Genomic DNA, 17,212 nt, shown 5'->3' with positions numbered 1-17,212 from the left:
GAATAACTGCAGTGTTACAGGAGTAGATTTAATGAAAAGTTACAAATTGTTTCCGCGAGCAATCAGGAAAGGCAAAGGGCAGAGGCATGCAGCCCTTGTGGTTTTAATCATGGTGAAACAATGAGCCTCCCTGCAGTCAGGAGATCATTATAGGCTGAGGCTCAACAACAGAGGAGGACAGCGCAGCAAGTATTGCATTTCCTTCCATACCACCTTGGTACATAACAATATATCCTTCCTGGGATTAACTATTTTATTTCTTTGAATGTGAAGATGAGTTCACTCTTCAAATGGGCCAATGATAAAGAATCGGATCTCCCAACGTCTTCTGGGGTTGTGGGGATACTTCAAACACTTCTATAGATTCATAAATGGAATCCTGTTCCGTCTCCATGTTAATTCTTCATATTCGTCAGGCTTTGATGGCCACAGTGCGATACTTCTCAACACATAGAAACATGATATCTGGAGAAATATTTGCAGATATTTAGTTTCCTATTGAATATATTGTTTATGTAATCTGTGGTCACATCATGTTATTCCCATTACTGTTCTCAGTTTGACTAAAGGGTTAGAGGACTTTTTTTATTCATGGGTATCCTATATGTGAATTCTGTTGTTAGGGTGGATTTTGCCTTGTAAAGCCCCCCCCCAGTCACCTCATGAGTTGCTGACATCTAACATGTTATGATTGGAATTAGGTGCTCTAAAGATCCATCTCCAACCATCCATCCATTGCTGAAGCTGCGGCGGGGAGCTATGGTCTCAAGGTCTTAGGTGCCTCAAGGGGCGGTAACCCTTGAACCTCCTGGTGGACACCGGTGGTCAGGGAAGCCATCCGACTGAAGAAGGAGGCCTTCCGCTATATGTTATCCCTGGGTACTCCTGATGCAGTTGCAAGGTATCGACAGGCCCAAAGGGCAGCAGCCTCAGCTGTGGCCGAGCCAAAGCAGCGGGTGTGGGAGAAGTTCGGAGAAGCCATGGAGAAGGACTTTCGGTCGGCACCAAAGTTGTTCTGGAAAACCGTCCGACACCTCAGGAGGGGGAAGCAGGGAACCATCCAAACTGTGTACAGTAAGGATGGGACGCTGTTGATCTCAACTGATAGGGTGTTAGGGCGGTGGAACGAGCACTTTGAAGAACTTCTGAACCCGACAACTCCACCCTCTATGTTAGAGGCGGAGCTGGAGTATGAAGGGGGATCAACTCCAATCTCACGGGGCGAAGTCACTGAGGTATTCAAACACCTCCACAGTGGCAAAGCCCCGGGGGTGGATGAGATCCGCCCAGAAATGCTGAAGGCTCTGGGTGTTGAGGGACTGTCATGGTTGACACGACTCATCAACATTGTGTGGAAGTTGGAAACAGTACCGAGTGGCAGACCGGGGTGGTGGTTCCTCTTTTTAAAAAGGGGGATCAGAGGGTGTGTGCCAATTACAGAGGCATCACATTACTCAGCCTCCCCGGGAAAGTTTACTTTAAGGTGCTGGAAAGGAGGGTCCGGCCGATTGTCGAACCTCAGATTGAAAAGGAACAATGCGGTTTTCGTCCTGGTCGTGGAACAACGGACCAGCTTTTCACTCTCGCAAAGATCCTGGAGGGGGCCTGGGAGTACGCTCATCCGGTCTACATGTGCTTTGTGGATTTGGAGAAGGCGTATGACCGGGTTCCCAGGGAGATACTGTGGGAGGTGCTGCGGGAGTATGGGGTGAGGGGGTCTCTACTCAGGGCCATCCAATCTCTGTACTCCCAAAGCGAGAGCTGTGTCCGGGTCCTCGGTAGCACGTCGGACTGATTTCCAGTGAGGGTTGGCCTCCGCCAGGGCTGCGCTTTGTCACCAATCCTGTTTGTGATATTCATGGACAGGATTTCGAGGCGTAGTCGTGGGGGAGGGGGTCTGCAGTTCGGTGGGCTAAGGATTGCACCACTGCTTTTTGCAGATGATGTGGTCCTAATGGCTTCATCAGTATGTGACCTTCAGCACTCACTGGATTGGTTTGTGGCAGAGTGTGAAGCGGCTGGGATGAGGATCAGCACCTCCAAATCTGAGGCCATGGTTCTCAGCAGGAAACCGATGGACTGTCCACTCCAGGTAGAGAATGAAGCCTTACCCCAAGTGAAGGAGTTCAAGTATCTCGGGGTCTTGTTCTCGAGTGAGGGAACAATGGAGCGTGAGATGGGCCGGAGAATCTGAGCAGCGGGAGCAGTACTGCAGTCGCTTTACCGCACCGTTTTGACGAAAAGAGAGCTGAGCCAGAAGGCAAAGCTCTCTGTCTACCGGGCCATTTTCCTTCCTACCCTCACCTATGGTCATGAAGGATGGGTCATGACCGAAAGAACGAGATCGCGGATACAAGCGGCCAAAATGGGATTTCTCCGCAGGGTGGCTGGCATCTCCCTTAGGGATAAGGTGAGAAGTTCAGTCATCCGGGAGGGACTCGGAGTAGAACCGCTGCTCCTTCGCGTTGAAAGGAGCCAGTTGAGGTGGTTCGGGCACCTTGTGAGGATGCCACCTGGGCGCCTCCCTAGGGAGGTGTTCCAGGCACGTCCAGCTGGGAAGAGACCGAGGGGTAGACCTAGGACCAGGTGGAGGGATTATATCTCTTCGCTGGCCTGGGAGCGCCTTTGAATCCCCCAGTCAGAGCTGGTTGATGTGGCCAGGGAAAGGAAGGTTTGGGGCTCTCTGCTGGAGCTGTTACCTCCGCGACCCTGACTGATAAGCGGGAGAAGATGGATGGATGGATGGATGGATGGATGGATGGATCATGTGGCCTTTTCCTCAAAAGCTCCAAAGTTCTTGTTTTAACATGTTTTCAAATAAATGTCCAGGTATATCACAAGGTTGATTTAACATATTTCCGGTATATCATCTGTCAAGGGACTTTTAGTGGGTTTTAATCACTGCGAATGAAATTTTATGAGAGATATATGCAGGTTGTTTGCCAGTTGGAGTCAACATGTGTTTGAACTGCCATTCATAGGGAGGCGCAAGGAATAAACTCATCAGACTGGCAGACTGCCTCTGGTGGGGCCTGCCCTTCAGCTTCAGGAGGATCACCAGGTTCTCATAGGAACCATAACACTGGTATTTTATTGGAAATTAATCAACCTTAAGCATATTACTTAAATATTTAGCCTATGCGTTCTTGTAATGTTTGTATTTCATCAGGATGCTCTCGTTAAGCTTTCCCTTTGGTCGTTTGTAGAGGGCTGCTGATTTTAAGTATTCTAAACTACTTATTTATCTGATAACAATTATAATGTTTCTGGAATGCTGATAGATCCTATACAGTAGTGTGTGCATTCTTCCCAAAATCTTCATAGAAAACTTGCACAATACTGTTACTACTGATCCTCCCTGAGTGCACTTTGGCCTTCCTGCCGCCCGAGATGGTCTGAAGCCTGCATTGTGTATTCCCATGAACTTCAGTCGTCAATTAAAAAAAATAAGTAAAGGCTTTGCTATTTCCATATTGTGGTTGTCTGAAATAGTATTATGAGATACAATGACTCCTATAGCTGGATATATGGAGTATTGATATGGAGCTGTGTTTTGTTCCGCCAGATCATAAATTGGCCAGAGCCGCCTCTTTCTGTGCCTATTGATTATCAAAGTTTTCCACTGGAGCTATTGATTTCCCCATAGAAATTACCATGAGGAAATACAGAATAAATCATAATCCACATGAAGAAAATCATTTTCAGAGCTTTTAGCAGTTCAAAGCCTCCTCAGAACAATTGCAATGGCTAGATGTCCCTGCTTCCAATTGGCCATTTGAACACATGCCTGGCACTTTTATGATGTAAAGAGAGTGTTATGTTGTTTTGTTACCACACTCAGCCTAGCTACAGTTTCCTCGTAATCAACGGGGACTTTCCTCTAGGCTTTTGTAAGGTGCCTGTTAATGTGTAGGCAAATATACAGAGACACACAGAGCCAGCTCACTGCAGAAACTTTCCCAGAAAGCACTGAGGGCAAGGTGATATCATGCAGGGGCTGTGTGTGCCCAGTACCGTCTCAGAACCCATATCCATTCAATTCCATTTGGCAACAGAACATTTCCCTCTGTCTCTCTTCCTTTCTGGCTTTGGTCCTTTCACATGTGAAGTATGTATACAGGGTACATGTTACAGGACACCACTGCCTCTCAAAACCAACAGGCTGAATTCACCGAAGCTCCGGGAGATACACACCACATGGTAACAGATATTAAATGTATTTTCATGTTATTTCATTTCATTTTACTTTATGTATTTATTTAAAGGACAGTGCACATTGATCAACGTTTCTGTACATTTGCCAATGGCAGCCAGCAGGCTCATTTTCAACTGTAGTCCTTTGGCAAGATGTTCGAATAACCACAAAAAGACAAGAGAAATAAAAAAAACATAATTAAAAAACAAACTACACACAGCAACATACAACAACATAACAATAAATAGGAGCAGACAAAAATGCAAACAGATTAAATACTATCATACTATGCAGTTAAAATTTCACATTTTTGATTGCTTAAAAGCCAGTTCTTAAAAGAATGGTTAAATGTGTGATAGAAGGTTCTATTCCTTATCTGTATTGGTATGTGTTCCAAAGTTGGGAAGCCCTCACAGAGAAGCACAGTTTACCAAAGGAACTGGACCTAAGAGGGACTACACAATCCCTTCTTAGGGCAGACCTTGTGGTTCTGTTAAAAAAAAAAAAAACTGTTAAGATTGGCTCTCTTTCACATAAGAAATCTTAATTTTATTTTGAACAGTTTTGTTTTTAATAAAGCCAAAAACAAACTGGACACATACTATGATTTATTTGAAATTAATTCTAGATTTTTATAAATCTATGGCTCTGGTTGGCTTTTATAATAGTTAATATTTCTGAATGTTTTTATAGTCTGACTTAATAATCTGGTGGATAAACTAGAGTCTGATTTATTTGACTACATTATAAAGAGGTTAACACAAGATCATTGAGCACACATCAGGGGTTTGTTTGGTTATTGCTTAGTAACATCATCAAACGTGTGAACAGTGTTTTTGTGTGATTATCCTTTACAATATGGGCTGTGGTACAGCAACTCTAAAAACAAGTTGTTTCTCCTCAGTTTGAGCTTGATTTATGTCTGCCCACACAATTACGCCACAAATTGCTTCTCATAAAACTCGCCTCTAAGTATTTTCTTTATTTGTCCCTAATGAATGTTCTTGTTGGCAGCAGCCTTGTGTTTCTGATGGAGAGCCTCCCGAGTCCCGAGCTTCTCATTGTTCTAACATCTACCAGAGGAATGATCTCACTGGCTTTCTTTTTCAATCCTAAAATTAGCCGTTGGCGTTCTGAAAACATACTGCTTTCACTTCCAACCTGTCCCTGTGATCAGGCTGTGCTTCCTTCAGGTTGGAACACAAATCTAATTCCTGTCTGCTTGTGGTCTGGCTGATCGCACCAGATGTCATTTAGCTGTTTGTTGTGAGGACTAGAAAGGGAGGGACATGTAAACATGTGCCATATTGCTTTTGTCAATATTCGATGTAGAAGACAATATCTGGTGCTTGTCAAGAATGTGAGCTGCATCGCAACGTCTGTCTGTTTTCTGGACTGTGAGGGGTCAGTAAAAAGATTTGGAACAGGAAAGAATGTCCATGTTCCATGCTTTAGAGACATACTGTATATATTGGGTAAAGCCATAATTCAATATATTTGGAGGAAGAAAGAGCGGAACAAAACTAATAAATACATGTGTATACACATGTATAAAAGAAAGAGAAATAACTGATGAGAGGACTTCATGCAGAAATACACAGTCATGCATTTCTCTAATCCAAGCCAAAGTAGCCTGATGGAAGTCAGGCAGGTTTTTATTGGCTGCTCTGCGCTCCGCAGAGTGGGATAATATTTTCATTGTGGAGTTATTTATGTAGTTTAATTTTTCTGGTAAAGTCAATAATTTATCAAGGGTAATGATGGTTGGAGTAGGGAAAGAAAAACAAGAACAAATAATGAGATAGGAGCCCTCCCCCCGGGAAACATTGTGGTAGTCAGTAGGGGACCGTACTTGCTGAGATGTCTCTGGCCCCTGAACACTGAGGAGCCCAGACTCAGATCTCTTGTGGAGGGATACACATGTCCTTATGTATCCTTTCCTGCTTTCATGAATGATAAGTGTGCAAGGCCTGGTGGATGTAGGCTGTGGCTCCTGAGGTTGAAGTGAGAGGAGCCGGGGGGACCTAATGGGCAGCAGGTGGGGGCTTAGATCAGATGAGAGATAACAGGAGGGGATAGGAGTCTAAGAAGACATGTCCTAATGTTTTAATTTGTAATAGTTGTGTAATGGTCTGGCTGGCAGAAAATCACCTTTCTACCTCGGCTTTGGTCAGCTTTTTATTGAGAATTGTTATGTAAGGCTGATTTCTGATGATAAAGCGTGTGATGAAGAATGCCATGGGAAGTGTGTGGTCCTCTTTACACTTCTCTTTTTGTTTGTCTTTGGAAGGGATTCAGGTATAAAGGTAGAAACAAAAGGGATATTTATGAAATGAAACAGCATGCAAGGTAAAACAAAGGAAAAGTAGGAAAAGACAAACAAGGATGACACCAGGAATAATGGAGGTACAGGAACATGCTTCAGCACAACGGGGAAGACAATGACGACAGACAACATTGACATCTGGTATGATGACTGACAGAGAGCGAATTCGGAGACAGACATCTTTACAGACTTATTGCACTGCAAGAAAACACAGGGCCCATAAAGACACAGCAGGGCAGACAATCAAAAAGGCGGGACAAATACAAAGATGGAAAGTGAAGCAAGAGAAGACCCATGATAATAGTTTTCCAAATGATACAGGATGATGGTCACCTTAAATCATTTGATCAATTTAAATGTATATACTTTCTTCTGAATATAAATCTATACTTCTGTTACAGCAGCTTTTCTTTGGTCTTTTATAGATCCTTTTAATGTATCCGGTATATTTTATATTGTGTGTTGTGTGTGATACACAGCCGTGGAAAAAGTTAAGCGACCACTTCAGCATTATCATTTTCTCTTGTTTGATTATTTATAGGTATGTCTTTGAGTCAATTATTTTTTATTTTATTTTATTCTTTAAACTACTGAGATTTTTTCTCTGTGTTGGAATTCAACAGACACTGGAATGGCTGCCATACATGTAGCGATAAAGCTTTAAGACAAATGTGGAGTGGTCTCTTTTTTTCCAGAGCTGTATGTCTTACTGTAGATATGTTCATATTTTATATTTATATTTATCTTCTGATTTGATTTTTAAAGTTATTATGTCTAAACATTATTCAATTTCTTTTTACATATTAATACCTGAACACAGTGCTCCTGTAACACAATAATTTCTCAATTTGGGATCAATAAAGTGTCTATCTGTCTGTCTGTCTGTCCGTCTGCCTTGTCTGTCCCATCCATCCATCCATCCATCCATCCATCCATCTATTGTTAAGCTAGGAAAACATTTCTACACAATTAAGTGGTTAAAACCTGTAGAATAAGTGTAATAATAAGTAAAACGTGATCATTTATAATGAAATTGAAACTGAAATAAAAACTGTTAAAAAAATAAATAGTAATACAGGATAATGAAACAAAAAATCAAATATCATGACCGTCTCAGTCTATTTAGCTGACACTTTTATGCAGAAGAAATTACATACACTTCAGTACCATAGACATGCCTACGGGAGCAATTTGGGGTTACATTTCTGCTGGGCTGCAGAGGCTGGGATATACCTGCTGCCCTTCTGATTGGTCGACGCACAATCAGGCCCCGAGCCACAGAAGTGCTTCCTCTACAGAGCTGGCAGGAGGAGATAGCATGCAGTGTGTTCATGGATTCAGTTTGTGTAGGAATGGGCAAGATAATAAATGCAGTCCTCTGTTTTCATGGTTGCTTCATTAACCCCGTAACAAATGGAGTGATGTAAATATTTAAATAAACACCTACCAGCATCAAAAACAAATAGGCCAGCAGGTTTATTAAATAGCCCCATTTCTGCCTCTGCTCGCAGCTGTAACAGAATATACAACACTTCAGCTCTCTATAAACCATTTTACAAGGGGACATACCAAAAAGATAGAAGGCGGCATGGGGAAATACAGAAATCCCTCCATCAGGCTGTTTAATGGTGAGATACGGAGGAGAAAGGAGATACTGAGAGGAGATACAGAGTGGAGATACAGAGAGGAGATATAGAGGAGAGAGGAGATACAGAGAGGAGATATAGAGGAGAGAGGATATACAAAGAGGAGATACAGAGTGGCAAAACAGAGTGGAGATACAGAGAGGAGATACAGAGCGGAGATACAGATTGGAGATACAGAGAGGAGATATAGAGGAGAGAGGAGATACAAAGAGGAGATACAGAGAGGAGATACAAAGAGGAGATACAGAGTGGAGATACAGAGGAGATAGGAGATAAAGAGAGGAGATACAAAGAGGAGATACAGAGTGGAGATACAGAGAGGAGAGAGGAGATACAGAGAGGAGATATAGAGGAGAGAGGAGATACAAAGTGGAGATACAGAGTGGAGATATAGAGGAGAGAGGAGATACAGAGAGGAGATACAGAGAGGAGATACAGAGTGGAGATACAGAGGGGAGATACAGAGGAGAGAGGAGATACAAAGAGGAGATACAGAGTGGAGATACAGAGTGGAGATACAGAGGAGATACAGAGAGGAGATAGTTTGTCTTATGAGTGTGTCCACACACTTCACAGCAGTGTTATTCTGCCTCTGCGTGACCAGGCCATCTCACTGTACACTGAGAGAGAAGGAGGGAGTGATGGGAGAGTCAGAACTAACAGAGGAGGGAAGGAGAGTTTGGCCAAAACCTTCATCGTCTAAGGGCCTTAAAGAGGGTGAACATGAGGACATGGCTGAGATGGCATGAGACAGGGGGAATAACCCCACTTTAAGAGGACTCTCAGGACTTGTTAGGCCTGGTCAGGTTGAAGAGCTTTGGGTGCTCCTGTCATATTTCTCTTTCACTTGAGTTTCAACCTCTTGTGTTCTCTCTGTCTTTCTCATTCTCTGTCCCTGCCTGCCTCTCTTTTTCTCAATCCCCTCCCTTCAGAAATGGCAGGCGCCAAGTCACTATAACAAGATATGGCAGTTTCATTCCAAATAATGACCCCAGGATTAACAAACAGAGTCCTGGAATGGTATTTAAAACAAATCGGAGCGCAGACTGGCCTTGCATTGTTTCTGCCTTTGCTGTACTGTAACACACTTTCTGATTGGCCTAACAGACTTTCTCCAGGGAAGGACATGCACAGTCTTGCCTTCTAGAGGAAAAAAAAGCTCCTCTCCTTAATCTCCTTCAGGTGAAAGTTTGCATTAAGGTCTCTAGGATTAGGGCAATAACCGGTTGTTAGATGAAAACTGCAGCAAGTATACCAACTTTGAGGCCTGGCCACAAAGAGTGATGGGTTCCTCTAGAACACGACTCGATTTGAATATGGTATACATTTGAATGCAAGGTAGAAGAAGGTTGGTGTAAAAAGTTTTATTTAATAGTAATTGCTGCAATTGTTGGCTGAGATTCATGGTCTGCTGATGCTGGTGAGCCAACAGGAATTATTACCACATGTATTATACTCACTGCTTGTTGTGCATTATACAATTAGTTGTACAGCTCTATGTGAGTTCATAGTGCATGTAGCATGCTGCATACCTACTCATGTAAGAATATTAACACACACACACACACACACACACACACACACACACACACACACACACACACACACACACACACACACACACACACAGCAAAACAGTCTCAAACTTCTGGTCATGAAGGGTCCACTCCCCCCTCATGCTAACAACATCATGGTGTGTGATTGATTATTTGGGTGAATAGGAAGGTGTGTGAGCAGGCTTGATGTCCCCGAAGGTCAGAACGTAGGTCAGGGTCTACATTAAGATTCGTAGGTGTGAACTCGTTTGGGTCGGTTTTGTGTCATATTGTCTGACATGTTAAGGCACTGTTTTGTTGGATGTATGGGGCGTGTTAATCATGTCATTGACGTAAGTAAAGGTAGAGTTAAAATCATAAACACGCTTTAAAGAAATGCCTCTGTGTGGACAGACATTGATGGAACATTGCATCTTACACACCCTTATCACAACCTGCTGCACTTCATAAATAAACACACAACAGCACAGAGCATGTCCTGTCCCTGAGGGAAAGTGTCCTTAGTCCAGACAACAGGGCCACATGACAGAGAGCCTCAGTTCTGGAAGGATCCCCTGCACAGCTGCAGCGCGGGCCAGCTCTATAATGTGGTGTGACGGGCATACTCTAACACACTATTGACAACCCAATGATATCACAGCGGTTAATACAGCTCTCTCTGCACATTAGTCACCCAGAGACATGAAGACCATGAAACCCAATCTGCCCTGTCAGAGTCAATTCCTTACGTCTGTGAGTGCGGACATTAAGTCAAGAGTTGTTGTGTGCAAGACTCACTGAAACAAGGCTGACAAATAAGGATGAGATAGAAGGCCTATTTGAAAGTGTGTGAAATCCAATGTTCAAATTGTACGGCGTGTGCACAGTACGTTATGATGCAACACCGATTGCATCGTGACCAATTTCATAGTCCCTGAATGCCACAGGCACCTGGATGAAGAGTGTGTGAGGCCAGGCACAATGATACACACACACACTCACACTCAGAAACACACAAACACACACACACACACACACACACTCCCACACAGACAGACAGACTCACACACACAGACAGACACACAGACAGACAGACAGACAGACAGACAAGAGACAAGAGACAGACACACACACACTCACTCACTCACTCACTCACTCACTCACAGACAGACAGACAGACAGACAGACAGACAGACAGACAGACAGACAGACAGACAGACAGACAGACAGACAGACAGACAGACAGACAGACAGACAGACAGACAGACAGACAGACGCACGCACGCACGCTCGCTCGCTCACTTACTCACTTACTCACTCACATTCACCCTCATACCCACAAGATTAAGGTAGGTCTGCTACGGGAAGAACAAACCAGGGGAACAACTAACCATCTCTTTGGTCCATTGCACAGGCAACACACTCGTTGCCATGACTACCCATGCTGCTGTTTTAGTGATATTTTGGAGTGTGGTGTCTGAGAAGGCACGCCGGTGCTGTGACCTCACCGCTGTTTCATGACAACTGTGGGATATAGCTGCTGAGCAAGGCAGACCTTCAAATCATGGAATGTGTCTCCATGTGACACCCTGATGACTTTAACACACACAGACCTCGTGCTAACCTGTATGTTCTGCCTCACTCCCTCCTCCCATCCTTCCCCTTCGTTCCTTTATCTCTGTGTCTTCTCTGTGAGCGCTGCAGGTTGATACAGTTTAAATGCTAATTGAGTGGTGGTTACCATGTGCTTGCTGTGCTTGGCTGTTGCCATTAGTGTCAGTGCAGACAATCGACCGTCGTCTGGACCACAGCAGGGACACTAGGATATGTCATGTCTAGATCAGAGTCTGTGTGCGTGATTGCATTTTCTCAGTTCTCATGGTTTTCTCGCCTACTGTAAGAGACAAGAAACCTGAGTCAGCATTACATCACCTCAATGAAGTGTCAGTTAAATATCATATAACATGATACTGTTTATGTGAAAAAAAGCTAATTATTAGAGTATAGAGTTCATAAAGGCAGTACAGAGTCTCATGTACCTTTATACTGATTTTATTTAATATAAAGTAGAGCACAAGATACTCTGTTCTACTTCTGTTGTAAATTTGGTTACTTCACCCCAGGACCAGGAATCTGAACAAAACAAATTCACATTTATGCTTGATACACACAGCACTGAAGTAATGTCTTTTTTTGTAGAATCACGTCCTATGTCCATCCCAATGAGAGTGATGCCCGATACCACAGCAGGGGAGTCATGGACGACCTCAGAGGAGAGGATGAAGGAGCTCATCGCCCAGGCCTGGGATGCTGTGAAACGCCTTACTCTGCAGGTAGCACACTAACTCTGCTTTTATTGTTGCACTGATGTTACAGGTGTACAAGATACCCGTTTCCTCTGGATGGTGGTCTTTTGAGGTTGTTTATCACTCTTTGATTTGCAAGTTTTGTCTCTAACATGTTGTGTTTGGGGCGGAGGGGCAAGTCTCCTATTGGACTGCAATAGGACTCAACACCCTGCTGAAATAATCGTGAGCTTCAAAGTGAATGTGCTGTTCTTTCAATATGATTCTTTGAAACTTGGAATGTATGTATGTTTCGGTAAGGATTGAACTGTCTGGGAAAGGAAAGGAAACTTACTGTTGATAATGCTAATCTGCTTAAGATCTTGCATTTAGACATACTTTTTAATTATATTTTAGCATAATACAAAACAACTACATTATAATTTAAAACACTTATATTAAATATAGTTGTACTTCATTTTTTTTTTTTTAATACAATCCAGTGCTACTTATAAATAATTAATTACCTGGATATTTGGGTAACAACCTACATTGTGTGTGTGGAGAGTGAAAAGGGCTAAATATTTCATTCTGCAATCCTGTATTTTGAAACATAGATACTAAATCTTTGAATCCCAATACAGGTCAATCCTCATATATCTCTCAGATGTGCTGATATTTAGCCCAGCCCAGTCTTAACCCAGCGACCTGGTCTACATACAGATGCTTACGCAGCGTCACTTGTTGCCTTGTGGTGGTCTAGCTAGCTGGAGCCCCTGTCCGCCTGTTAAAATGTGCCTGGATATTTAAGTGCTTCCATTGTGTGCATGCTGATTTATTAAGAACTTTTGCTTCTCAAATATACTAATGTTGGTGACCTGTGTAAACATCATAACAGTGGTGAATTACTCAAACTAGGATCATATTGTCATGATAAGAGACCTGATCAAGATTTCTGATATCCCACAATTCACTGTAGCCTTTGACTGTCATCAAACAGTCAGACAAGTTATGGTTACAAGGTGATGTCAACAACTATCATCTCATCGATCCCTCCAGAGACCATAACCTTGATTCCGTCAACAATTCATCTGTGTGGGTTGTAGATGTTGGCCTGGCATCACAGGCGTACAAATGTTTTCCATTATTATGGCAGCTGATATACTCTATTCCATGGAATTCAAAGTGCAGTGAACTAAATCAGTCTTTCATTGGACTGCGACTTGTTTCTCTATGCATGTAAACAATAATCGAAGATTCAGAAGTCCAACAAGCATTCTTAATTCTTCTTAATTCTTATTGCCTCGACCACACAAACCCATGTCAGTCAAACATGAAAGAGGCCATTGCGCATAAGAATTGATGTGAATTGAAATACTGCTTCAGAGCCCAGGTCTCATGTCAGCCCATTGAGATGTTTACAGTACTTCCACAAAAGTTAACTCAACCCTCTAATAGTTTGCTGAGCCCGTCATTGCCTCCACTTCCCTCTGTCCCCTCCGGCTGTGCGACCTGGGACCACACCACGTACTGCAGCAGTAATTAGGAAACAGTCTGTCCTGTTGACATTGGAGTGGAAGCCTACCAAACCGAACGACCCAACAGCTGGTACCCCGGGCCTTGGATATCCCCAAATTCAAGCCACTCCATTTATTTTAGTGTGGTCTAAACAGAATACCTAATGACTTACACTTCTGCTGCACATGTGCCCAATTTTGGCATGCAGTTTTCTCCCTCTTTTAAGGAAGAGAGAGGAACACGAGGGATCAAGCTAAGGTGACGGAACGACATTTGAAGATAGAAATGTACTTATTCTACAGCTGCTCAAACCACGTATGACAGTTCAAACATATGGACACATAATAAATGGCCATACATCTCTTGGTTCTAGTTTCTGATGCAGTTGATGGGACAGACATTGTGTCAGAGGGAAAACAAAGTCATACATTTCAATGGTTAATGCATTTTGCTGCATCATCACTTATCTTACCCCAAAAAACAGCATAACCTCAGAATAAATGTCCCACTGCACTTTACATTTTATTGTGACTCTATACTGAGTGCAGCTTATGTAATGTCTTAGACACATTTCCCACTCAAGGTTTGAACCAGAATAGCAGCTGGAAAAAGCCGAACATGCACTGTTTCCATTTGTAGCTTTCTGCTCCAAAATCATTCTATTCTCCATCCTTTTTTTTTTACAATGACAGGAATAGCTAGCATTGATTCCTGGTGATGGCCCATAAGGCAGGGTAAGGGTTCTATCTGAATCCATAAGTACGTTGCTCTATCTTTAATTGAGTGCTGCAACCAGAGCCTCATAAAGTCACTTGAACTGTGTACGGGCGAATCATTATTTGAAATTAATTAAAGGCTCAACTTCCTTTAATCTCTTCAAGGGACTGTCCATGATGGAGACAGAATGGCAGCTAATAGGCCGTACATAAAGCCTTGTGAATCCCCACCTTGACAATTAGGGGTGCCAAAGTCTTCAATACTGGTTATGAAATCAGATCAAGAGAGAGTGTGTCAGTGGAAGGAAAGGACATTGAGTGAGGGTGTTGGAGCCAGTGTGTTGCACCACTGCAACAGGCATGGTGAGGTCAGAGAGACACAGCATCCAAACGGAGTCCCTCAGGCCCAAGATGGTGGAGTCTGCATGACGTTACATGCAGCACAGATCATCAGTGCAGTATACACGAGGTACAGAGTGTGCATGTGTTATTTCCCCTGAAGAGGCAACTAAGCCTCATGGTCATACAGTCTGTGCAGGTGGAGTTATTTTAGAAGTCACTTCACATAAGGCCTGAAGGCCTGGCATATCATCAACGGCCTACTGCCCTAAGTATCTTGATCCTATGCTTTATTTTTACTCTTGCTTCAACTCTTTGCTTTGCTCCCATGATTAGGGGGCTGAGAAATGACACTCCCATGTTCTCTCTGGGCCCTATTAATAATTGCCAGTGATCAGTACGGTGATTCTCTTTCAGGAATTTTGCAATAATTCCTTCTATTTAACACATGAATGTGTACAGCGCTGGCAAAGGAGCACGTTGCTACCAAAACTGAAATGGGATCTGCTGAAACAGAGGGAGCGTTGCCATGGAAAAATGAAGTAACACTGCTCCCTGCAGCTGCCATGCATTAATGAGTAGGATATTTTTTGAGAGAAGAGGAGGAGAAAAAGCAGTGGGGTGAAAGGTAAAGTGATGGATAGGAGACAGGGAGGTTAGGAGGAAAGGAAGATGAAAAGTGGGCAGAAGGTGGGTTTTTACTGCTGGAGGAATGTGAGGGAGATAGAACAGAAGATCATGAGTGCTGGATGTTTGGTGTGGCTCAGATGGAGCTGGCCAGATGGTTTCCATGAACAGGATTTGACCCCCGGCTGGAGCGCCTTCTGCAGGCACATTACTTCATCCTCTGCCCCCCTCCTCCATCCTATCATCCCTCCACTCAACACCTCACCCTCTTTGGCTGTCAGATCCCACAATTTCCAAATGTTTTGCAAGTACAACGTTAACTTTGTGTCACCATGAATATATATGAAGGTCAGGAATTGTCTTTTCAAAGATCAACATGACCTGAACCCTGTGGGTCACTGAGGATCATTCTGGTGATGGAATTTCAATTGTGAATCATTGCACATGTAATATAAATAACATTCATCCCCAACTCCACCCTGAATAGGTCTGTAAGCCAACCATTGAGCCCCGGTTGGAAAATGTGTTTGGTAAAGACACATTCTATCTCCCCAAACATACAGGACAGTTTAGTAGCAGATAATCAAACAGCAATTCTGGATCAGACTGAATTCAGCATTTTCACCCAGTGGTACATCAGAGAATGGCAGGGTTTCTGTTGAAGGGGACATGAAAATAACCTGTAGACCCTACGTGTCTAATGAAACGCTGCATGAAGTACTGATTGGCTGTACGTTCATGCTTAAGGCAGGACAAAGTGTCTCTCCTGTGAATCTGCACAAATGCACCATACAAAAATGGAGCTGGAGAGCAAATTTGAAAGGAGAAGGAAGAGAATGACATAGCCCAGGCAGTCAGGGAAAACGAAGGAGAGAGCGAGAGAAAGCGTGTACATTCTCTCATGATTACACACTTATCCTCTCTGGTCGCCTGATCTAAATCAAGACAGCACAACAAAACAGAAGATGTGTCATTAGGTGTTTTCTGAGTTAGAAACTGTGTGTGTGAGCATGCGTGCGTGTGTGTTGAAGGGAGTGCTCATGTGCATGTGTGGCCAGAATTCGAATTTGACCCTCTCATTGGGCTGCACTGGAAAAGTGCTTACCCTGATACTCTTGTGCCTGTAACCTCCTGAACTTCAGGGGCCTAGAGACCTGGAACTGATTTTCATCAGGATAAAAACTCACAGCAGCTAATATTTCAAGATTGAGCTGTTTTAGAAATTGTCAGAGAGAAATGGTGGTGGTGGTTTTCAGCCCAGTCTCCTGAAAGTGTTTTGGTAAGCTTGTTTGGAGTTGAATTTAGTTAAGTTGTGCGGGCATGCATCCTTCCTTTGTTTTTTGGACAGATGGGAATGCCATGCCAAACACAGGTCGACTCAGATCAGCTGAGCTACAGAACAGCCCAGTTTGGCCTACTTGGTTCGGTCACGCAACATCAATCAATAGTGGTGAATATCTGCCAGAGTTAGTAAATAAAATCTCTTTTCATCTGCAGTCGATCACCGTTTGGTCCAACTTGGACCAGTATAACTTACTGCATAACATAATCATCCACTTCCACTCTGTTCAGCTGGCCTGGAGCAACACTGTCTGGCCACACTACTACTGTAGCTAAACCAAGCCAAGCTCATATTATTAGTCTGACCACTTCATGTGGTCAGCTGTATCTTGCATATTCTACTGCACAACCTTCAGCCCATTCAAATACACCCCATCCCCAATGAATGGCTAATCTAATTCCCCGTCCTAACGGTCCCTGGCCCTGCTGAGGCGAGAGCTCAGCTATCACACCAGAACTCCAAAGACCCTGTCTGGGGGGGCTCACCATGCTGGGGCGGGTGTGATTGTTTAAGGTTTAGGGTGTGAGCAGGCAAGGCAGTCCAGGCCGGCTGCACTCCTAAGGCCAATGTTGGATCAATAAACGCAGCGATCAAAGTCGCAATTAACCCACCGCGCTAACACAAACAGCCGGGCCAGCAGAAAACAAACAAAGCCTTCATGTCACCTAAAGCGTTTATTTTTG

General features: G+C 43.5%; 1 protein-coding gene across 6 annotated transcripts in view; it reads left to right on the top strand.

The window, feature by feature from the left end:
* The window catches only part of LOC134861661 (intermembrane lipid transfer protein VPS13B-like), a 325,581-nt gene that overhangs the window by 127,388 nt on the left and 180,981 nt on the right, over nucleotides 1-17,212 (top strand). For all 6 annotated transcript variants that reach the window (XM_063879045.1, XM_063879048.1, XM_063879049.1 and 3 more), the window contains exon 22: nucleotides 11,902-12,035. In XM_063879045.1, the coding sequence (XP_063735115.1) occupies nucleotides 11,902-12,035 (134 nt within the window). The remainder of the gene's footprint in view (nucleotides 1-11,901; nucleotides 12,036-17,212) is intronic.

The sequence above is a fragment of the Eleginops maclovinus genome, chromosome 3 (genome assembly GCF_036324505.1).
Source record: "Eleginops maclovinus isolate JMC-PN-2008 ecotype Puerto Natales chromosome 3, JC_Emac_rtc_rv5, whole genome shotgun sequence".
Taxonomy (NCBI): Eukaryota; Metazoa; Chordata; class Actinopteri; order Perciformes; family Eleginopidae; genus Eleginops; species Eleginops maclovinus.
The sequence above is the reverse complement of the archived record's forward strand: the minus strand, read 5'-3'. Positions and strand labels throughout refer to the sequence as shown.